General features: G+C 53.3%; 1 protein-coding gene across 8 annotated transcripts in view; it reads right to left on the bottom strand.

Annotated features, from left to right (window-relative positions):
- MIER2 (MIER family member 2) overlaps window positions 1–21,500 on the bottom strand; it is a 39,522-nt gene that overhangs the window by 10,802 nt on the left and 7,220 nt on the right. For 5 of the 8 annotated variants that reach the window (XM_019016518.3, XM_004059589.4, XM_063701895.1 and 2 more), the window contains exons 2-7: window positions 19,900–19,990; window positions 18,214–18,356; window positions 10,041–10,166; window positions 9,311–9,434; window positions 8,685–8,776; window positions 7,453–7,522 (exon numbers count right to left, since the gene is read on the bottom strand). In XM_019016518.3, the coding sequence (XP_018872063.2) occupies window positions 7,453–7,522; window positions 8,685–8,776; window positions 9,311–9,434; window positions 10,041–10,166; window positions 18,214–18,356; window positions 19,900–19,990 (646 nt within the window). The other 3 variants (XM_055370973.2, XM_055370972.2, XM_019016521.4) reach the window with 3 other exon arrangements.

The raw sequence follows: 21,500 nt of genomic DNA on the forward strand, positions 1-21,500 counted from the left end.
GTGGAGGTTGCAGTGAAGTAAGATCGCATCACTGCACTCCAGCCTGGGTGAAGAGAGTGAGACTCTGTCTCAAAAAAAAATAAAAACAAACAAACAAAAAACAGATGGAACACACAGAAAGCAAAGAGCAAGACGGTGGCATTACACAATTGTTTTATAATTACATGACATACAAGTGATTTAAAAAATGTAAATGGACTAAAAAGTCTATTAAAAGACAATGGTTTTCTCAGACAATTAAAAATAAGATCTAGGTCGGACACAGTGGCTCACACCTATAATCCCAGCACATTGGGAGGCCGAAGTGGGCAGGTCACTTGAGGTCTAGAGATTGAGACCAGCCTGGCCAACATGGTGAAACCCCATCTCTACTAAAAATACAAAACTTAGCTGGGCATGGTGGCGGACGCCTGTAATTGCAGCTACTTGGGAGGCAGAGGGGGAAGAATTGCTTGAACCCGGGAGGCAGAGGCTGCAGTGAGTGGATATTATGCCATTGCACTCCAGAGACTCCGTCTCAAAAAACAAGATCTAAACATGTGCCATTTACAGAAAATACACCTCAAATATAGGAATCTAGAATGGGAAAAAACCATGCAAACACTAAACAAATCGACAAAAAGCTGCCGTGGTCACACTGATGGCAGATTAAGTACTTATTTACCGTAAGAAGTATTACTACAGAGAGACATGTCACAATGGTAAAAGAAACAATTCAACACAAAGACAAAGCAATCTTAACGTGTATGCACTTAATAACAAAGCCGCAATGTGAAGTAAAAATGGACAGAATTAAAAAGGGGAAATAGACAATCCACAATCAGAGGAGGTCATTAACAACCTTTCAGTAAATAGAACAAGCAGCCAAAAAAATTAAGTGAGAATACAGATGATGTGAACAACAATTATCCAACGGATCCAAGGGAATACACGGAAAATTCCACCCAACAACGGCACAACACACTCTTTTCAAACATGTACAACATTTACCAAAACAGATCAAATAATGGTCATAAAGCGAGGTGCAACTAATTACAAAGAACTGAAATCACAGAGTATGTTTTCTGACCACAGTGTAATTCAATTAAAAATCAGTAAAAGGAGGCCGGGCGCGGTGGCTCACGCCTGTAGTCCCAACACTTTGGGAGGCCGAGGCGGGCAGATCATGAGGTCAGGAGATCGAGACCATCCTGGCTACCACAGTGAAACCCCGTCTCTACTAAAAAATACAAAAAACTAGCCGGGCGTGGTGGTGGGCGCCTGTAGTCCCAGCTACTTGGGAGGCTGAGGCAGGAGAATGGCGTGAACCCAGGAGGCGGAGCTTGCAGTGAACAGAGTTCGCGCCACTGCACTCCAGCCTGGGCCACAGGTGAGACTCTGTCTCAAAAAAAAAAAAAAAAAAAAAATCAGTAAAAAGGCTGGGTGCTGGTTCATGCCTGTAATCCCAGCTCTCTGGGAGGCCAAGGTGGGTGGATCACCTGAGGTCAGGAGTTTGAGACCAGCCTGGCCAACATGGTGAAACCCCATCTCTACTAACAATACAAAAATTAGCTAGGCGTGGTGGCGGGCGCCTGTAGTCCCAGCTACTCAGGAGGCTGCGGCAGGAGAATCGTTTGAACCTTGGAGGCGAAGTTTCCAGTGAGTCAACATTGCACCACTGAACTCCAGCCTGGCAATAGAGCGAGACCCTGTCACACACACATAAAAAAAGTAAAAAACAGGCCGGGCGCGGTGGCTCACGCCTGTAATCCCAGCACTTTGGGAGGCCGAGGCGGGTGGATCACGAGGTCAGGAGATCGAGACCATCCTGGCTAACACGGTGAAACCCCGTCTCTACTAAAAATACTAAAAATTAGCCAGGCGTGGTGGCAGGCGCCTGTAGTCCCAGCTACTCGGGAGGCTGAGGCAGGAGAATGGCATGAACCCAGGAGGCGGAGCTCGCAGTGAGCCGAGATCGCGCCACTGCACTCCAGCCTGGGCGACAGAGTGAGACTCCGTCTCAAAAAAAAAAAAAAAAAAAGTAAAAAACAGAAATCCAGCAACACAGAGACATGAACAAGTCTAAAGTTAGTCCTTTGTAAAGAGTAATACAATTGATAAAACTTTTTGTTTTTGTTTTTGAGATGGAGTCTCGCTCTGTCACCCAGGCTGGAGTGCAATGGCGAAATCTTGGCTCATTGCAACTGCTGCCTCCCGGGTTCAAGTGATTCTCCTGCCTCAGCCTCTCTAGTAGCTGGGACTACAGTTGCGTGCCACCACGCTCAGCTAATTTTTGTATTTTTAGTAGAGACAGGGTTTCACCATGTTGGTCAGGCTGTTCTCGAACTCCTGACCTCGTGATCTGCCCACCCCACCCTCCCAAAGTGCTGGGATTAAAGGCATGAGCCCCCACTCCTGGCCTCTTACATCTTAAAGAATAATTCCTCCAGAGGTTAGGAAAAAGGCACACTTCCAAACACATTCACGAAAGCAGCATAACTCTGGTACCAAAACCAGACACGGACAAACAAAAATAAAAGGACAGGCCAGTACCTCCATGAACATACATGCAAAAATCATAAATGTGAGCATATCACACCGAGGAGGGAAGGGGTTAAATACGTATGTGTTGATTTTCATTAATCCAGGTGCTCACAGCGAGCATGTAATCACTGCACCAGGGGATATACAGCATTTTCATCAAGCAATCAATACATAAACTTGTTTCAGGTGTCCACTTAAAGACGCCTTACTGCAGGCCGGGTGCAGTGGCTCATGAGTGTAATCCCGGCACTCTGGGGAGGCTGAGGCGGACAAATCACTTGAGGCCAGGAGTTTGAGACCAGTCTGGGCAACAAGATGAAGCCTGGTCTCTACAAAATAAACAAAAAAAAAAATTAGCCGGCGTGCAGTGGCGCACATCTGTAGTCCCAGCTACTCGGGAGACTGCAGCACGAGAATCACTTGAGCCCGGGAGCAGAGGTTGCAGTGAGCCAAGATTGCACCACGGCACTCCAGCCTGAGCGACAGAGCAAGACTTTGTCCAAAAAACTAAATAGATAGATAGACAAATAAATAAAATTTAAATTTAAAAAACAGATACGTAAATAAAATTTAAATTAAAAATAAATAAAATTTAAATTTTAAAAAATGTGTTATTGCAGGGGTTCCCATCCCCCAGGCCACGGCTGGCCACACAGCAGGAGGTGAGCGGCAGGAGAGCCAGCATCACTGCCTGACTCCACCTGTCAGATCAGTGGTGGCATTAGATCCTCATAGGAGCGCAAATCCCACTGTGAACTGCACACACCAGGGAGGCAGGCAGCACACTCCTTATGAGAATCTAATGCCTGGTGATCTGAGGTGGAACGGTTTCCTCCTGAAACCACGCCCCCTACTCCAACATCCGTGGAAAAATTGTCTTCCACGAAACCAGTCCCTGGTGCCAAAAAATGTTGGGAGCCACTGTCTCACTGGATCTGCCTTGTGGATTCACTAACACTGAACTCACGGCCAGCAGCCCCAGAGCTTGCGCCTGAGTGGAGCTTCTCAAATTTTCTCTGAAAGGGACGTCATAGCCTTCTTCCACCTAAGAACACCAGACGGAACATCGGCACTACATTTAGGGGCCACTTTAATCCGTCAAGTAGCCGACACAACGCACAAGGATGTGAAAAACGGCATTCAGTACACAGCAGGAAAGGCGTGTGCTCACAGTAAAAGATCTGAGAGCCAAGACAGAGCAGCAGCTTGTCCCACCTCGGCTGGAACTGCACGTCAGGTAACTCGCCTTCACTGACACTCTACACACATCTGCTGGCGCCTGACCATAAAGGTGTTGCGAGTTTTGATTTGGGGTTTCAAATAAATTTTACCAAGTAGGCAATTCACCAGCACAGAACCCACAAATAATGAGGACTGAGTGCATCTGATACACACACACAAGAGAGAACACTTCATGGCCAGGAAGCGCGTTTATTCCACCGTGCACAGTTAATTTAACGTTTGAAAATCAATTTATGGGCCAGGCACAGTGGCTCACACCTGTAATCCCGGCACTTTGGGAGGCCGAGGCAGGCAGATCACCTGAGGTCGGGAGTTCGAGATCAGCTTGGCCAACATGGTGAAACCCCATCTCCGCTAAAAATACAAAAATTAGCCAGGCGTGGTGGCGGGTGCCTGTACTCCCAGTTACCTGGGAGGCTGAGGTGGGAGAACTGCTTGAACCCAGGAGGCGGAGGTTGCGGTGAGCTGAGATTATGCCACTGCACTCCAGCCTGGGCAACAGAGCAAGACTCCATCTCAAAAAAAAAAAGATTAAAACTTGTCAGTTGCTGAAAAAAGTAAGTTTTAATCTTAAAACTTACATAGATATGCAATGAAAACTTACAAAGTTAGAAGACTTGCACCACCTCAGACTTCCTTGCAACCTGTAATAACTGAGACAGTGGCAATGGCTCCGGGTGAGACAAGACACACCTTACAGGCGCCTGATTTACCACAAAGGTATCACTGCAGCTCGGTGGGGGAGACAACGGACTTTTGTTGTTTTTATTTTTATTTTTATTTTTTATTTTTGAGACGGAGTCTCGCTCTGTCGCCCAGGCTGGAGTGCAGTGGCGCCATCTCGGCTCACTGCAAGCTCCGCTTCCCGGGTTCACGCCATTCTCCTGCCTCGGCCTCCCGCGTAGCTGGGACTACAGGCGCCCGACACCACGCCGGGCTAATTTTTTGTATTTTTAGTAGAGACGGAGTTTCACCATGTTCGCCAGGATGGTCTCGATCTCCTGACCTCGTGATCTGCCCGCCTCGGCCTCCCAAAGTGCTGGGATTATAGGCGTGAGCCACCGCGCCCAGCCACCATACACCAAAATGTAAACTAAGTTGGATCACAGCCTTAAATGTGAAAGGAAAAACAATAAATCTTCTAGAAAGAAACATGGAAGAATATCTCCAAGAGCCTGAGGTAAGCAAACACTCCTTAAGTAGAACACACACACACACATTATTATTCAAATAATGATTGATAAGTTGGACTTTATTAAAATTCAAGACATCACTGAGAGAGTCAATGGGCAAACCACAAACTGGAGAAAACAGCAGCAGTGCACAAAGCCCAGAAAGACTTGTTTCCACAAAATGTGAATGACTACAAATCAGAAAGGGAAAGACAACAAAATGGGAGAAAGCTTGGAGCACGCAGAGAGAGAATATCCAAATGGCCAGTACACCTGCGAAAGGTGCTCACCAGGGAAATGCCAATTAAAACCACAATGGGACAGGAGTCCATATCCACCAGGAGGGCTAAAATTCAGGCAAATTCACCCTCAGTGGCAAACACCGAGAACGTGGAGCAACTCCCACAAATCATAAGTGAGAAACTCAAGCAGTATGCGTCACCCTAAGCACACACCTCCCACACGACTCCCCGCTGTCCATCAAGTGCCGAGTGCCTATGTCCACTAACGACGCACACGAGGGCATTCACAGCCCACAGCTGAACCAACCATGACCGCAGCCCATGGCAGAAAGGGTGGGTAAATGTGGCATCCAAACCAAGGACCACGATGCAACACACAAGACACACACAACCACGGCATCCAAACCAAGGACCACAATGCAATACACAAGACACACACAACCACGCAGACGACTCGAATGACACAGACATCATCACAATGCAGTAAGATACACACAACCACACAGATGACTCAAAGGACAGACATCATCACAATGCAATACACAGGACACACACAACCATGCAGACGACTCGCATGACACAGACGTCATCACAATGCAATAGACACACACAACCACACAGATGACTCAAATGACACAGACGTCATCACAATGCAATAAAGACACACACAACCATGCAGACGACTCAAATGACAGACGTCATCACCATGCAATACACAAGACACACACAACCATGGCATCCAAACCAAGGACCACAATGGAACACCCAAGACTCAAAAACCACGGCATCCAAACCAAGGACCACAATGCAATACACAAGACACAAGCAACCACACAGACAACTCAAATGACACAGACGTCATCACAATGCAATACACAGGACACACACAACCACGCAGACAACTCAAATGACACAGACGTCATCACAATGCAATACACAAGACACACACAACCACGCAGACAACTCGAATGACACAGGCGTCATCACAATGCAATACACAAGACACACACAACCACGCAGACAACTCGAATGACACAGGCGTCATCACAATGCAATACACAAGACACACACAACCACGCAGACAACTCGAATGACACAGACATCATCACAATGCAATACACAAGACACACACAACCACGCAGACGACTCGAAGGACACAGACGTCATCACAATGCAATACACAAGACACACACAACCACGCAGACGACTCGAAGGACACAGACGTCATCACAATGCAATAAAGACACACACAACCACACAGACGACTCGAATGACACAGACGTCATCACAATGCAATACACAGGACACACACCACACAGATGACTCGAATGACACAGGTGTCATACCGAGTGGGAGGGGCCAGCTGGCACCCCATGGGACGAAGAAGTCCTGGCTGCTCCAGACAGGGCACCCTCATGGGGGGTGAGTCAGGCTGGGGAAAGGGCCCTGATGACAGACTCCAAAGCCAGGGTTTCTGGGTGAGGGTCCCATGTGTCCCCTCTGACCCTGCCTTCTGGATGTCCCAGCAGCTTGGCTGCACCTTCCTGGCTCCGTCCTCTTCTCACACGGGGCACCTCCGACCAGCCCCAGGAGGACGACTTCTCTTCATGGAGGGTCCCTGTCTCCCTGGACTCAGTACTTCTGCTGCACCTGTCCCTTCCCACCACCCATCTCAGCCACTGAATCACCTTGGAGAAGGCTCCTGAGCTAGAAGCACTGGCCCAGGGCCTGCGAGGGCTCCAGGGCAAGACAAATGAGACCCAAGTCAATGGGCACGTGACTCCACGCCTCGAAGGTGCAAGAGAGGGTCGATTTTGAACTCTAGTGGGAAAGAGACAAAGGTCAAGCCCAGGAAAGGGAGCACCCTGAAGAGGAGCGGAGCAAGGCCGGGGGTGCAGCGCAGCACCCGGCAGGTCTCTGGAGAACCGTCTAACCCGGCACAGAGCCATCGAATGCAGCGGCCCAGGCTGTGGGGAGGCGGCTGGAGTCAAGGGCAGGGCAGGGCTGGGTCAGGGGCAGGACGGGCTGCTGAGGGTCTGGCTGCACAGGCTGACCGGAGCAGACCCCAAGGGAGGGACAGAGCTGGGCAGGGGCAGGTAGCAACAGGCCCACTACAGCCATGAGAGCCTCCCACCTCCTCCAGCCACAGGCTCAGCTGCCCCAGTGAGCGACACGGGGCGGGGACCTGACCAGACTGTCCAAGGATCTGACGTCCAGCCAGGCCACTCCCCTGCAGAAGTGGGTTTCGCCTCCTCTCCCCAGGCCCTACTTACTCTTCTCACAGTGCCGGTTCAAGTGTAGGTTGCTGAGGTCAGCTTGGAACTGAGGTCCCACCATGATCTCCTGCAAAGCAAGGGCCTGGGAATCAGGACACTGAGGAGCATCTAGGCCGGGTGGGAGGCTGGCTGCAGCGTGCTGTGGCAGGCTTACGTGGAGAGGCCACTGTCCAGACCCCAGACCCATCTGTGCCGTCTACCTGCTGATGCCCAGTTCTGGGGTCTGAGGGTGGGAGGCAGAGGCCTGGGTGTGTGAGGGGTGAGGCTGTGTCCTGACGCCCGGCCTGGCAGAGGCCCAGACAGGATGTCAGAGGACAAACACTCTGGGTCAGCAGCACGGGCCCAGGCTCCGGTCCAAAGCACCTGTGGCCGGTCCCAGCCCACCCTGGGGTTGAGCAGCACGTCCCTCCTCTGAGAAAGGGCACAAACCCAGGGAGAGGGCTCAGCAGGACCCGGCTGCGGTTACTGAGGCCGAGATACCAGGTTAGGGAGAGCGCAGAGCCATGGGCGGGATGCCAGGTTGGGGACACGGCAGAACCACGGCCGGGATGCCAGGTTGGGGACACAGCAGAACCACAGTCCAGATGCCAGGTTGGGGACACAGCAGAGCCATGGCCGGAATGCCAGGTTGGGGAGACGGCAGAACCACAGTCCAGATGCCAGGTTGGGGACATGGTAGAGCCACGGCTGGGATGCCAGGTTGGGGAGATGGTAGAGCCACGGTCGGGATGCCAGGTTGGGGAGATGGTAGAACCACGGCCGGGATGCCAGGTTGGGGAGACAGCAGAGCCACGGTCGGGATGCCAGGTTGGGGACACAGCAGAGCCATGGCCGGAATGCCAGGTTGGGGAGACGGCAGAACCACAGTCCAGATGCCAGGTTGGGGACATGGTAGAGCCACGGCTGGGATGCCAGGTTGGGGAGATGGTAGAGCCACGGTCGGGATGCCAGGTTGGGGAGATGGTAGAACCACGGCCGGGATGCCAGGTTGGGGACACGGCAGAGCCATGGCTGGGATGCCAGGTTGGGGACATGGCAGAACCACGGCCGGGATGCCAGGTTGGGGAGACAGCAGAGCCACGGTCGGGATGCCAGGTTGGGGACACAGCAGAGCCACGGCTGGGATGCCAGGTTGGGGACACGGCAGAACCACGGCCGGGATGCCAGGTTGGGGAGACAGCAGAACCACGGCCGCGATGCCAGGTTGGGGAGATGGCAGAACCACGCACCTTCTTACATTTGTTGGCAGGAACAGAGTCCTCCTCGGTGTCGGAGGAGGCAGAAGAGCCAGGCTCTCTGTCTTCATCAGCCAGGAAACGAGCTTTGGGAAAACAGAGGCAGGTCCCCCAGGGTCTCCACTGCCTGCAGCCTATACAACCCCTTCTCTCCACTCCCACTCTCCATCCACCTGATCCCCAGGCCATAACCCTCTCTCTGGCCAGACATTGGGTACACAGATGGGCACAGGACCCAGGACCAGGGATGCACCTTTGAAGAAAGAGGCCTTCCCTTCTATGCAGCTGCTGCACCTCTGGGCCCCGAGCCCTCAGTTCCCAGGAAAGCCAGCACAGAGGCTTGTGAAGGAGGCCGGTTCTGGGGATGCTGTCCCTGGATCTGCTAGGGGAACCAACATGTTCCCTACTTGTTTAAACCAAATCGCTCTGAGAGTCCAGGCTCACTGGCCAGCGTGGGGGAGAACAAAGCACCCCCAGGGCTACTGACGCTTCCCGCCAGGCAGACGCCCTCATCTGTGATGAGTTCTTGGCCTGCATCAGCCCAAGGACCCTTCATCAAGCATCACGACTGCCTGGCAGGCGGCCTGGCTGCGGTGGAGTATGGGGACAGAGTCACCTACATCCACTCCGGTCAGGGAAGAGGTCGGGGGCCTCGTGGGAGGTCACGGACGGGGTGAGGTCGTCAGCAGACGACTGCGTCTCTTCCTCTTCTTCCCCTGAAAGCAAATCCTTCGCTATTTGTTCCTTTTAAAAAAAAAAAAAAGTAAAGAACATTTTACAGTTTAACAATCTTGCAATACCACTAATGATAACAACAGTAAAGACACTGGGAGTGCCCTGAGGCTCACATGGGGCTGCTATTCCCATTCTGCAGAGGGTGCACAGTGTGGGGCGAGCAGGGATGGGACGGAGACACGTGGGAGCCCACACCCAGCCACCAGAGCTGGAGACAGTTAGAGCTGCCACTGGGCACACGCCCAGAATGCATGGCTCTTTCTCTGACTGTCCATTTGGTTTTAACCTTCTACAATGCAGCCCTCCCCTGCTCCCAACACCCAAGCCTTGACCTATGACCTCTGGGTACGGAATGGCAGAGAGACCAGTCCTGGGGAGGCCCCGATGTGCCCCTCCACCCACCAAAGCCAGAATGACATGTGGCCCAGGGTTAAGGCTAGGGTCCAGCCCCAAGCCCATGGCCATTCCAACCCCAGGGTAGTGGTCACAGGTACATTCTACTTATTCTGGGGGCCTTTGTGCCTCCTCTCACTGAACACTCCCCTCTGCAGAGAGGCAGCGCCAGGCCCCCCCACCTTCAGCTGTGAGCCAGTTCCAGGAAGGGCCCTCACTTACTTTGTCCAGGGTCATGTCTGGGAGGTTCGGGGCCACGTCACCACCCTCACTCTCCCGGTCTGAAATGGGGTCTGACGCCTCGTAGCCATAGAGCGCAAGCAGCTCATCAAAGGGCATGTCGTTGCTCTGAGTTGGGGAAGGGAAAAAGGCCCCATCAGGAGGGACTGCTCTGGGGGTTCCTGTCCCTGTCCTCTTGCCTAAGCCTCATTGGCCACAACCAGGGCCACTCTGTCACACCCATAGCAACTCCCCACATGGCAGCACTCCCCAGCCAGACCTCAGGCCCAGTCCTTCATCCAAGAGCTCCTTCACAATCCCTCAGAGAGGCACCAGAGCCTAGGGGTCACCGGCCAGGGAAGAGGGCACCACCCTGCCCACAATGCCTCCTTGCACAGGGTGAAATTACAGGAATACAAGGATGGTGTGACACAGGGTGAATTACAGGAATACAAGGATGGTGTGACACCTGGCAATTTACTATTGTAACTCAACATCAATATATTAAAGGGGAAAAAAGTTATCTGAAAAAGGCATTTGGTAAAATCCGACATCTATTCCTGATTTGAAAAAAAAAAAAAAAAAAAGAACCCTCAGAAAACTACATAAACAGGCCAGACACAGTAGTTCACACCTGTAATCCCAGCATTTTGGAAGGCTACAGCAGGCAGATCACTTGAGGCCAGGAGTTCGAGACCAGCCTGGGCAACATGGCGAAATCCCGTCTCCACTAAAAATACAAAAATTAGCTGTGCTTGGTGGCACCCGCCTGTAGTCTCAGCTACTCGAGAGGCTGAAGCACGAGAATCACTTGTACTCGGGAGGTGGAGGTTGCAGTGAGCCAAGATCACACCACTGCACTCCAGCCAGGGTGGCAGAGTGAGAATCTGTCTCAAAATAAAAAATAAAAAAGAAGAAGAAAACTATGTAAACAGATGGATGTTTCACCAATATAATGGAGAAGCTGTCAATTCACACTCGGTCAAAAATGAGTAACCAGAGCAGCCCCCATCACGATCTGGAACAAGAGCACTGTGATTAACGAACACTGTTTTGATGCTCTGAGCCAATGTAATATGACAAGAAGTATAAATAAGGCAGGTAATTCCTGGGAAGGAAGAGATGCGAACTATCAACGTCATGCTCTCCAGTGCTGCTTTCAAATCCTTCTGCCCTCCCTTGTGTGAGCCTCTATTCCACAGAGGCTAGTCCTGTCTGCTCAGACTCCACCCTGACCCCTGTAGGTCACTTTCAGCTTCCACCTTCCAGAACACTCCCTCTCATTCTCTCAAGATGTTAGCACTGGCCTCCCCTCCACCCCAGCTCCTGCCCAGACTCATCCTGGGGGCTTCAAGTCCACATAGAAACCTCCCGGCCTAGTCCCAGCCCTTCTCCAGGTGGAACATCTACACTGAGTCCCCCTTTTGTTCTCTCACAGGACCCCGTGGAAAGAACAGATTCTGTATGTCCATTACCTTCAGGATTATGCAGGCGGGAAGGTTGACACAGTGGTCCAGAGGCCCTTGGGTTGCCTGAACCTCTCCAGAGTAGCCCAAGGTGAAGACCCTTTCCTAAGAGCACTCAGCCGTGATTTCCGTTTTTGGCTTCATTGAGGCTTGCACTGAAGGTGCAGCATTGGCAGCTGGCAAGAGCCCAGTGCCCGTGGAAGCTGCAGCCAGTGCATCCCTGCCCACAAGTCACTGCTGTCACATTCCTCACAGACCAAAAGCAAACACCCCAGCTTCACTTCAGAAGATGCTGGACAGCCGGGCATGACGGCTCACGCCTGTAATCCCAGCACTTTGGGAGGCTGAGGCAGGCGGATCACGAGATCAGGAGTTTGAGACCAGCCTAACTAACATGAAGAAACCCTGTCTCTACTAAAATACAAAAATTAGCTGGGGATGGTGGTGGGTTCCTGTAATCCCGGGGAGAATCGCTTGAACCTAGGAGGCAGAGGTTGCAGTGAGCCAAGATCGTGCTACTGCACTCCAGCCTGGGTGATGAGAGCAATACTCCGTCTCAAAAAAAAAAAAAAAAAAAAAAGATGCTGGACAAAGTGAGCATTTTGTTAAGTCTCACCCTGAGCAGATGTTTCCACGTGCTGTGAGGGCGTGGGAAGCATGCAGAATGCACCTGCTGCATACCAAAGTGAGGTGGCTCCTTCAAGGAACCACATGCATGGAACGAGTGGTGAGACAAAGAGGCTGTTCCTGGTCGTTTCACCTGAAAGAATGCTGGCCAACTATAGCCACTCAGACAGGCACCTGGCAGGCGCTGCCTTGTATGCAAGCCAGGGGGGCTGTTACATCAAAGGAAACAGCTGACCATAACTGCTGCAATGGTAAAACTCAAGATTCTGAAAAACTTGGATTTGACAAAATGAACTTGCCCAATTTCTAATATTTAAAAAACTTGCTCTCGCTCTCCCTCTCCCTCTCCCTCTCCCTCTCCCCCTCCCCACAGTCTCCCTCTCCCTCTGATGCCGAGCCGAAGCTGGACAGTACTGCTGCCATCTCAGCTCACTGCAACCTCCCTGCCTGATTCTCCTGCCTCAGCCTGCCGAGTCCTGCGATTGCAGGTGCGCGCCGCCACGCCTGACTGGTTTTCATATTTTTTTGGTGGAGACGAGGTTTCGCTGTGTTGGCCGGGCTGGTCTCCAGCTCCTAACCACGAGTGATCTGCCAGCCTCGGCCTCCCGAGGTGCCGGGATTGCAGACGGAGTCTCGTTCACTCAGTGCTCAATGGCGCCCATGCTGGAGTGCAGTGGCGTGATCTCGGCTTGCTACAACCTCCACCTCCCAGCCGCCTGCCTTGGCCTCCCAAAGTGCCGAGATTGCAGCCTCTGCCCGGCCGCCCCCCCGTCTGGGAAGTGAGGAGCGTCTCCGCCTGGCCGCCCATCGTCTGGGATGTGAGGAGCCCCTCTGCCTGGCTGCCCAGTCTGGAAAGTGAGGAGCGTCTCTCCCCGGCCGCCATCCCATCTAGGAAGCCAGGAGCGCCTCTTCCCGGCTGCCATCACATCTGGGAAGTGAGGAGCGTCTCTGCCCAGCCGCCCATCGTCTGAGATGTGGGGAGCACCTCTGCCCTGCCGCCCCGTCCGGGATGTGAGGAGCGTCTCTGCCTGGCCGCCCCGTCTGAGAAGTGAGGAGACCCTCTGCCTGGCAACCGTCCCCTCTGAGAAGTGAGGAGCCCCTCCGCCTGGCAGCCGCCCCGTCCGAGAAGTGAGGAGCCCCTCCGCCCAGCAGCCACCCCGTCTGGGAAGTGAGGAGCGTCTCCGCCCGGCAGCCACCTCGTCTGGGAGGGAGGTGGGGGGGTCAGCCCCCCACCCGGCCAGCCGCCCCGTCCGGGAGGGAGGTGGGGGGGTCAGCCCCCCGCCCGGCCAGCCGCCCCATCCGGGAGGGAGGTGGGGGGGTCAGCCCCCCGCCTGGCCAGCCGCCCCGTCCGGGAGGTGAGGGGCGCCTCTGCCCCGCCGCCCCTACTGGGAAGTGAGGAGCCCCTCTGCCCGGCCAGCCGCCCCGTCCGGGAGGGAGGTGGGGGGGTTAGCCCCCCGCCCGGCCAGCCGCCCCGTCCAGGAGGTGAGGGGCGCCTCTGCCCGGCCGCCTCTACTGGGAAGTGAGGAGCCCCTCTGCCTGGCCAGCCGCCCCGTCCGGGAGGGAGGTGGGGTGGTCAGCCCCCCGCCCAGCCAGCCGCCCCGTCCGGGAGGTGGGGGGGTCAGCCCCCCGTCCGGGAGGGAGGTGGGGGGGTCAGCCCCCCGCCTGGCCAGCCGCCCCGTCCGGGAGGTGAGGGGCGCCTCTTCCCGGCCGCCCCTACTGGGAAGTGAGGAGCCCCTCTGCCCGGCCGGCCGCCCCGTCCGGGAGGGAGGTGGGGGGGTCAGCCCACCGCCCAGCCAGCCGCCCCATCTGGGAGGGAGGTGGGGGGTCAGCCCCCCGCCCGGCCAGCCGCCCCGTCTGGGAGGGAGGTGGGGGGGTCAGCCCCCCGCCTGGCCAGCCGCCCCATCCGGGAGGTGAGGGGCGCCTCTGCCCGGCCGCCCCTACTGGGAAGTGAGGAGCCCCTCTGCCTGGCCAGCCGCCCCGTCCAGGAGGGAGGTGGGGGGGGTCAGCCCCCTGCCCGGCCAGCCGCCCTGTCCGGGAGGTGAGGGGCGCCTCTGCCCGGCCGCCCCTACTGGGAAGTGAGGAGCCCCTCTGCCCGGCCACCACCCCGTCTGGGAGGTGTACCCAACAGCTCATTGACAACGGGCCATGATGACAATGGCGGTTTTGTGGAATAGAAAGGGGGGAAAGGTGGGGAAAAGATTGAGAAATCGGATGGTTGCCGTGTCTGTGTAGAAAGAGGTAGACATGGGAGACTTTTCATTTTGTTCTGTACTAAGAAAAATTCTTCTGCCTTGGGATCCTGTTGATCTGTGACCTTACCCCCAACCCTGTGCTCTCTGAAACATGTGCTGCATCCACTCAGGGTTGAATGGATTAAGGGCGGTGCAAGATGTGCTTTGTTAAACAGATGCTTGAAGGCAGCATGCTCGTTAAGAGCCATCACCACTCCCTAATCTCAAGTACCCAGGGACACAAACACTGCGGAAGGCCGCAGGGTCCTCTGCCTAGGAAAACCAGAGAACTTTGTTCACTTGTTTATCTGCTGACCTTCCCTCCACTATTGTCCTGTAACCCTGCCAAATCCCCCTCTGCGAGAAACACCCAAGAATGATCAATAAAAAAAAAAAAAAAAAACTTATAGGCCAGGCACGGTGGCTCACGCCTGTAATCCCAGCACTTTGGAAGGCCGAGGCGGGCGGATCACGAGGTCAGGAGATCGAGACCATCCTGGCGAACATGATGAAACCCCATCTCTACTAAAAAAATACAAAAAACTAGCCAGGCGAGGTGGCAGGTGCCTGTAGTCACAGTTACTCGGGAGGCTGAGGGAGGAGAATGGCATGAACCTGGGAGGCGGAGCTTGCAGTGAGCCAAGATCGAGCCACTGCACTCCAGCCTGGGCGACAGCGAGACTCTGTCTCAAAAAAAAGAAAAAAAAAAAAAAACTTATGATAAGGCTGGTGGTGATATTAACTGTTAGAGTCAACCCTAACCCCCAACATGACTATATTTGGAGATGGGGCGTTTACAGAGGTAATTAAGGTTCAAGGAGGCCGTGAGGGTGGGGCCCTGATCCAACAGGATTAGTGTCCTTTCAAGAAAAACACCAGAAGGCTCCCTCTTGTTCTCTATCCACCATGTGAGGACACAGCAAGCCAAGAAGAGAGCCGGCACCAGAACCCACTCTGCTGGACCTTGATCATGGACCTTTCTGCCTCTTGACCTGTGAGGTTCACTGATACGGTCTCAGATTCCACTCCACAACTACTCTCTACAAAACTATCACTTGACGGGTTTCGCTGTAGCATCAAAGAAGAATACCCACAGTTATCTGAAAAGCTGTGAAGTACTCCTACCTTTTTCAACCACAGATCTGGCTGAGGCTGTATTTTTACTTCAACCATAAGAGCCTATCACAACAGATTAATGTCTCCCTTAAAAGACAGAAACTGGCCAGGCGTGGCTCATGCCTGTAATCCAAGCATTTTGGAAGGCCGAGGTGGCAGGATCAACTTGAGGTCAGGAGTTCGAGACCAGCCTGGCCAACATGGTAAAACCTCGTCTCTACTAAAAATACAAGTTAGCCAGGCATGGTGGTGGGCACCTGTAGTCCCAGCTACTCAGGAGGCTAAGGCACGAGAATCACTTGAACCCAAGAGGTAGAGGTTCCAGTGAGCCCAGATTGCACCACTGAACTCCAGTCTGGGCAACAGAGCGAGACTCTGTCCCCAGAAAAGAAAAAAAAAAGACAGAAACTGGGTCAGGTACAGTGGCTCACACCTATACTCCCAGCACTTTGGGAGACCTAGGTAGAAAAATTGCTTGAGGCCAACAGTTTGAGACCAACCCTAGCAACATAGCAAGAACTCTACAAAGAAATAAAATTAAAAAGTTGGTGAGGCGTGGTGGCGTGCGACTATAGTCCCAGTTACTCAGGAGGCTGAGGCAGGAGCATCCCTTGAGCCCAGGAGTTCGAGGCTGCAGTAAACTATGATTGCACCACTGCACTCCAGCCTAGGCAAAAGTGAGATCCAGTCTCAAAAAAATAAATAAGTGTTTTAAAGACAGAAGCTTGGCCAGGCGTGGTGGCTCACGCCTGTAATCCAGCACTTTGGGAGGCCGAGGTGGGCAGATCACAAGGTCAAGAGTTTGAGACCAGCCTGTCCAACATGATGAAACCCCGTCTCTGCTAAAAATACAAAAATTTGCCGGGCGTGGTGGCACGCACCTGTGGTCCCAGCTACTCGGGAGGCTGAGGTAGGAGAATCGCTTGAGCCCAGGAGGCAGAGGATACAGTGAGCCAAGATCACACCACTGCACTCCAGCCTGGGAAACAGAGCAAGACTCCATCTCAAAAAAATAAAAAGACAGAAGCTGGATTTTCATATTTGCTTCTACATTCAAAGAGATATGGAAAACTAAAAATTCATTCTTCTAATTTTTTTTCTTTTGGGACAGTTTTTTTTCATTTTCATAAAAATATTTATATTAACATGTAACTGATTTATTCAGCCTCCCGAGTAGCTGGGACTACAGACGTGCACCACCACGCCTGGCAATTTTCGTATTCTTTTTTTTTTTTGAGATGGAGTCTCACTGTGTCACTCAGGCTGGACTGCAGTGGCACGATCTCAGCTCATTTTAAAATGAGTTAGCGAATAAGTATTTTTACATGTCAATTTTTTTTGTTTTTTTGAGACACAGTCTTGCTCTGTCCCCCAGGCTAGAGTGCGATGGCCTGATCTCGGCTCACTGCAACCTCCGCCTCCTGGGTTCAAGCGATTCTCCTGCCTCAGCCCTTTGAGTGCTGGGATTACAGGCGCCTGCCACCACGCCCAGCTAATTTTTGTATTTTTAGTAGTGACGGGGTTTCACCATGTTGGCCAGCCTGATCTAGAACTCCTGACCTCAGGTGATCCACCTTCCTCAGCCTCCCAAAGTGCTGGGATTACAAGCGTGAGCCACTGCACCCAACAATTTTTGTATTTTTAGTACAGACAGGGTTTCACTACGTTGGCCAGGCTAGGCTCAAACTCCTGACCTCATGATCCGCCTACCTCGGTCTCCCAAAGTGCTGGGATTATAGGCATGAGCCACTGCATCTGGCCAATTTACATGTCAGTTTTAACTTTTCATGTAATAAAAAAGCAATAGATAAAGCACATTAACAAAGCTCCTTGAAACTCTCAGTAATTTTTTTTTTTTTTTTTTTTTTGAGACAGGGTCTCGCTCTGTCGCCCAGACTGGAGTGCAATGGCGTGATCTCGGCTCACCGCAACCTCCACCTCCCAGGTTCAAGGGATTCTCCTGCCTCAGCCTCCCGAGTAGCTGGGACTATAGACGTGCACCACCACGCCTGGCTAATTTTGTATTCTTTTTCTTCTTTTTTGGAGACGGAGTCTCGCTGTGTCACCCAGGCTGGAGTGCAGTGGCACGATCTCAGCTCACTGCAAGCTCCGTCTCCCGGGTTCACGTCATTCTCCCGCCTCAGCCTCTCGAGTAGCTGGGACTACAGGCACCCGCCACTATGCCCGGCTAATTTTGTTTTTGTATTTTTAGTAGAGACAGGGTTTCACCGTGTTAGCCAGGATGGTCTCGATCTCCTGACCTCGTGATCTGCCTGCCTCGGCCTCCCAAAGTGCTGGGATTACAGGCGTGAGCCACCACGCCCAACAATTTTGTATTCTTAGTAGAGATGGGGTTTCACCATGTTGGCCAAGCTGGTCTCGAACTCCTGATCTCAAGTGATCCACCCGCCTCAGCCTCCCAAAGTGCTGGGATTACAAGCGTGAGCCACTGCACCCAGCCCGAAACTCTCAATAATTTTTAAGAGTACAAAGCAGGTTCTGAGACCAGAAGATCTGAGAGCAGCTGGCTTAATCCTTGACCACCGTGCTGCTCAGAGAGCCCCATGAAAGACCTGGTCTCCACTGAATTTCAGCTACTAGGACAGCATCTGGCACTTTGCAAAAAGATGTACAATTTAGCACTTACCAATGTGGAATCTGAGCTGCACAAAAATCATGAGGCTTACCCCGGAGGGCTCCACCCAACACAGGGGCAGGATCGCCTCGGCCAAGTACCTGGGAGATGAAGTCCTTCTCCAGCTCCTCCTTGGGCTTGTCTGGGCACCTCGAGGCCTCCTCGCACTCCCCCCGAACACTGTAGTTCTGTGACAGGATCTCTGCGAGGTTGAACTGATGGTCTCCAGAGCCCATGGACACCACTGGGGAGAAGACAGCAGCCCAGGTGAGCACCTTGCCTCGCCTGTCCCAACCATCCTGCCGAGACTACTGACGCCTGGAGAAGCCCTAAGGATGAGGCCCTCTGCATGCTGCCAGGATCAGCCTCGTGAGGGAACCCAGCAGGACACCGCACGACTAATGCACACAGGAGCACGGCTGGTGAGCTGCACATACAAATTCCAAGGATTTTTTTGGGGGGTGGGTGTGTCTCTTTCTGAGAGACTGCTTGTCTTCCTGAACACAGAGAAGCCTGCGAGGATTTGGGGAGCAAGTGGACTAGAAGGAGACCAACACCCATCTTGTTAAGGTAGAAGGAGCAGCAGGACTCAGTGGAGCTGGGTTCACGCCGGACTCCATGACTCCTGAAACGGGGGTGACGCTGAACCCTCACCTGCACAGGTCAGTACAGCATCAAGGAGCATGCAGGGACAAACCAACGGGGGCTCGACAACACCAGTCCCTTAAGCTCCGTCTGCAGGGCCACATAAAGAAGCCATGCGATGTACATGGCCCAAGAGTTGGCGGCTGTCATCAGATCCAGGGTTTCCCCAAAAGAACTGGGATGTGTCACCATTCCTCTGCATGTTTACTCTCCAATTGGTCAAATTTTTAAACAAACAAAGGAAATAGCTAGGGCTCAATCAATCCAGACAGAGAGCAGTGTAGGCCAAGGCTGGGGGCCTGAGGGCCTGGGAGTCCAGGGCAGGAGGCCTCTAGGGCAGCCACACAGCCTGTATGGCTGGGCACACAGGTGTGCACCACACACAGCCCATGCACAGAACATGCAGCTGCAGGGCACAGAGGATCTCCAGTGGCAGGCACCTCGTTAGAGTGAGGGAATGACCTGGAGCTGAATGGGTGCGCCCGGACCCTCAGTGACCACCGCACCCTTGGAGGAGCCACGTGAGGGAAAACAGGGATGGCACCGCCTTCTCTGGGGACTCAGGTGGTGACTAGTTTGATACGGAAAGAGACGCAGCCCTACACCTGGCAGAAGGAGCCCGGCCAGGGGAAGAAAGAACAGTCATAGAGACCCCTGCCCTACAGCGTCAGCTCCTCCCCGTGGGCCCAGCGCAGGTGGCTGGCAGGCGGGCATGGGACCTTGATGCCCACTGGGCAAGCAGCAGCGCAGGGAGGTGCAGGGAACCCGGGGTGCTGCCTGTCTCGCCGCCCTCCACCTTCTCAGCCCCGGCTCCCTCAGCAAGCCACCCCTTCCCAACACCCTGGCAAGATGAGGCAGCCCTCAGCTCAGTGCAGGCGTGTGCCCGGGTCCTCTGCTGGGGGTGCTGGGCTCTGAGGATGGTCTTGGGTCGCCTGGGCTCCCTGCCCCTGCTAAAGAACAGGAAGACGGAGTCCTGACCACTCTGCCCCACAGCTCCATCTGAACGGGTGGGAGCTGGGACACCCTGGACTCTGGAGGCCAGTGTGCCGGTCCACAGCTCAGCCAGGCCCAGCAGGCATTCTGTCTCTCACAGCCACAAAGGCCTTGGCGGACCTGAGCAGGGGAAGGAGGGAGGAAGGTACCTGCTGTTGTCTGCAAGCCCGGCTCCCCTGGGCACAGGCTGTGCTCGAGGCAGGAGACCACGCGAGGACTCTGCCTCCCCAGCGAGGAGGCCTGCGAAGGAAGAGAGGGAGGGTTAGCTCGGCCGGCCCCAAACCTGCTGCTGGACATCACAGTGTGGCAGCCAAGAGCAAGCGCTGGTCAGAGCCCAGTCCCCAGTGACCGGGGAAGGGGCTTTGTCTCCGCCTCTGAGGGCTGGGGGGCACTAGGAGCAGCACACGCGTGTGGCCGCCACTCGCCCCGCCTCCCACCAAGGACCGCTCACAGGGTGGAGGCGTTCTCGCCCAGGGCAGGACATGCATCATGTGACACTGAAAACTGCCCACACACAGGCCTACAGTCCTGACCCATGCTGCAACCTGGATGAAGCTCAACAACAGCATGCGCTGGGAGGGAAGCCAGACACCAACGGCCACAGCATAGGGTCCATTGATACCAAACGTCCAGAACAGGCCAGTCCACAGACAGAATGGGGGTTCGTCCAGAACAGGCCAATCCACAGACAGAATGGGTGCTCGTGGGGGCCAGGAGCCAGGGAGAGAGACAGTGGGAGAGTGACTGCTAACGGGGACAGGGCTTCTTTCGGGGATGACAGAATGTTTTAGAATCAGATAGAGGTGATGGTTGCATGGTCGTGAATACACTAAAAATCAATGAATTATAAACTTTAAAATGGGCATATTTTATGGTTTGTCAATTACCTCAATTTTTTTTTATAAAAAGGCAAACAAAACCATTATAAGTTACCATTATCACAATGTTCAATATCTCTTTTTTTTTTTTTTTTTTTTTTTGAGACAGAGCCTTGCTCTGTCGCCCAGGCTGGAGTGCAGTGGCGCAATCTCGGCTCACTGCAACCTCTGCCGCGCAGGTTCAAGTGATTCTCCTGCCTTAGCCTCCCAAGTAGGTAGGACTACAGGTGCACACCACCATGCCCAGCTAATTTCTATATTTTTACTAGAGATGAGGGTTTCACCATGTTGCCCAGGCTGGTCTCAAACTCTCGACCTCAAGTGATCCACCCGCCTCGGCCTCCCAAAGTGCTGTGATTACGGGTGTGAGCTACCGCAAGTCACGATATCTCTCGTGTACATAAACACAAAACCCTCAACAAAATACTAGCAAACTGAATCCAGCAACACATAAAGATGATTATAAGCCATGACCAAGTAAGATTTACCACAGGGATGCAAGGTCGATTTAATATCCAAAAGTCAATTAATATAATACATCACATCAATAAAATAAAAAAACAAAACACAGGATCATCTCAACATACCAAATCCAACAAAATCCAACATACTTTCATAATGAAAAATACCCAACAAACTCAGAACAGAAGGGAGCTTCCTTCTTGGAAAAACCCATACTTATCATTGCCCTCAATGGGGAAAGGCTGCTTTCTCCTTCACACCATGAGCACCACAACGTGTACTCTCACCTCTCAGGCTAAATGGAGTGCCGGATGGTGTAGTCAGCGTAAACGCATCAAATAAAAAGAATCAAGATCGGTAAGGAAGCCGGGCACGGTGGCTCACGCCTGTAATCCCAGCACTGTGGGAGG

This window comes from Gorilla gorilla, chromosome 20 (genome assembly GCF_029281585.2).
Source record: "Gorilla gorilla gorilla isolate KB3781 chromosome 20, NHGRI_mGorGor1-v2.1_pri, whole genome shotgun sequence".
In the NCBI taxonomy this organism is placed as follows: domain Eukaryota; kingdom Metazoa; phylum Chordata; class Mammalia; order Primates; family Hominidae; genus Gorilla; species Gorilla gorilla.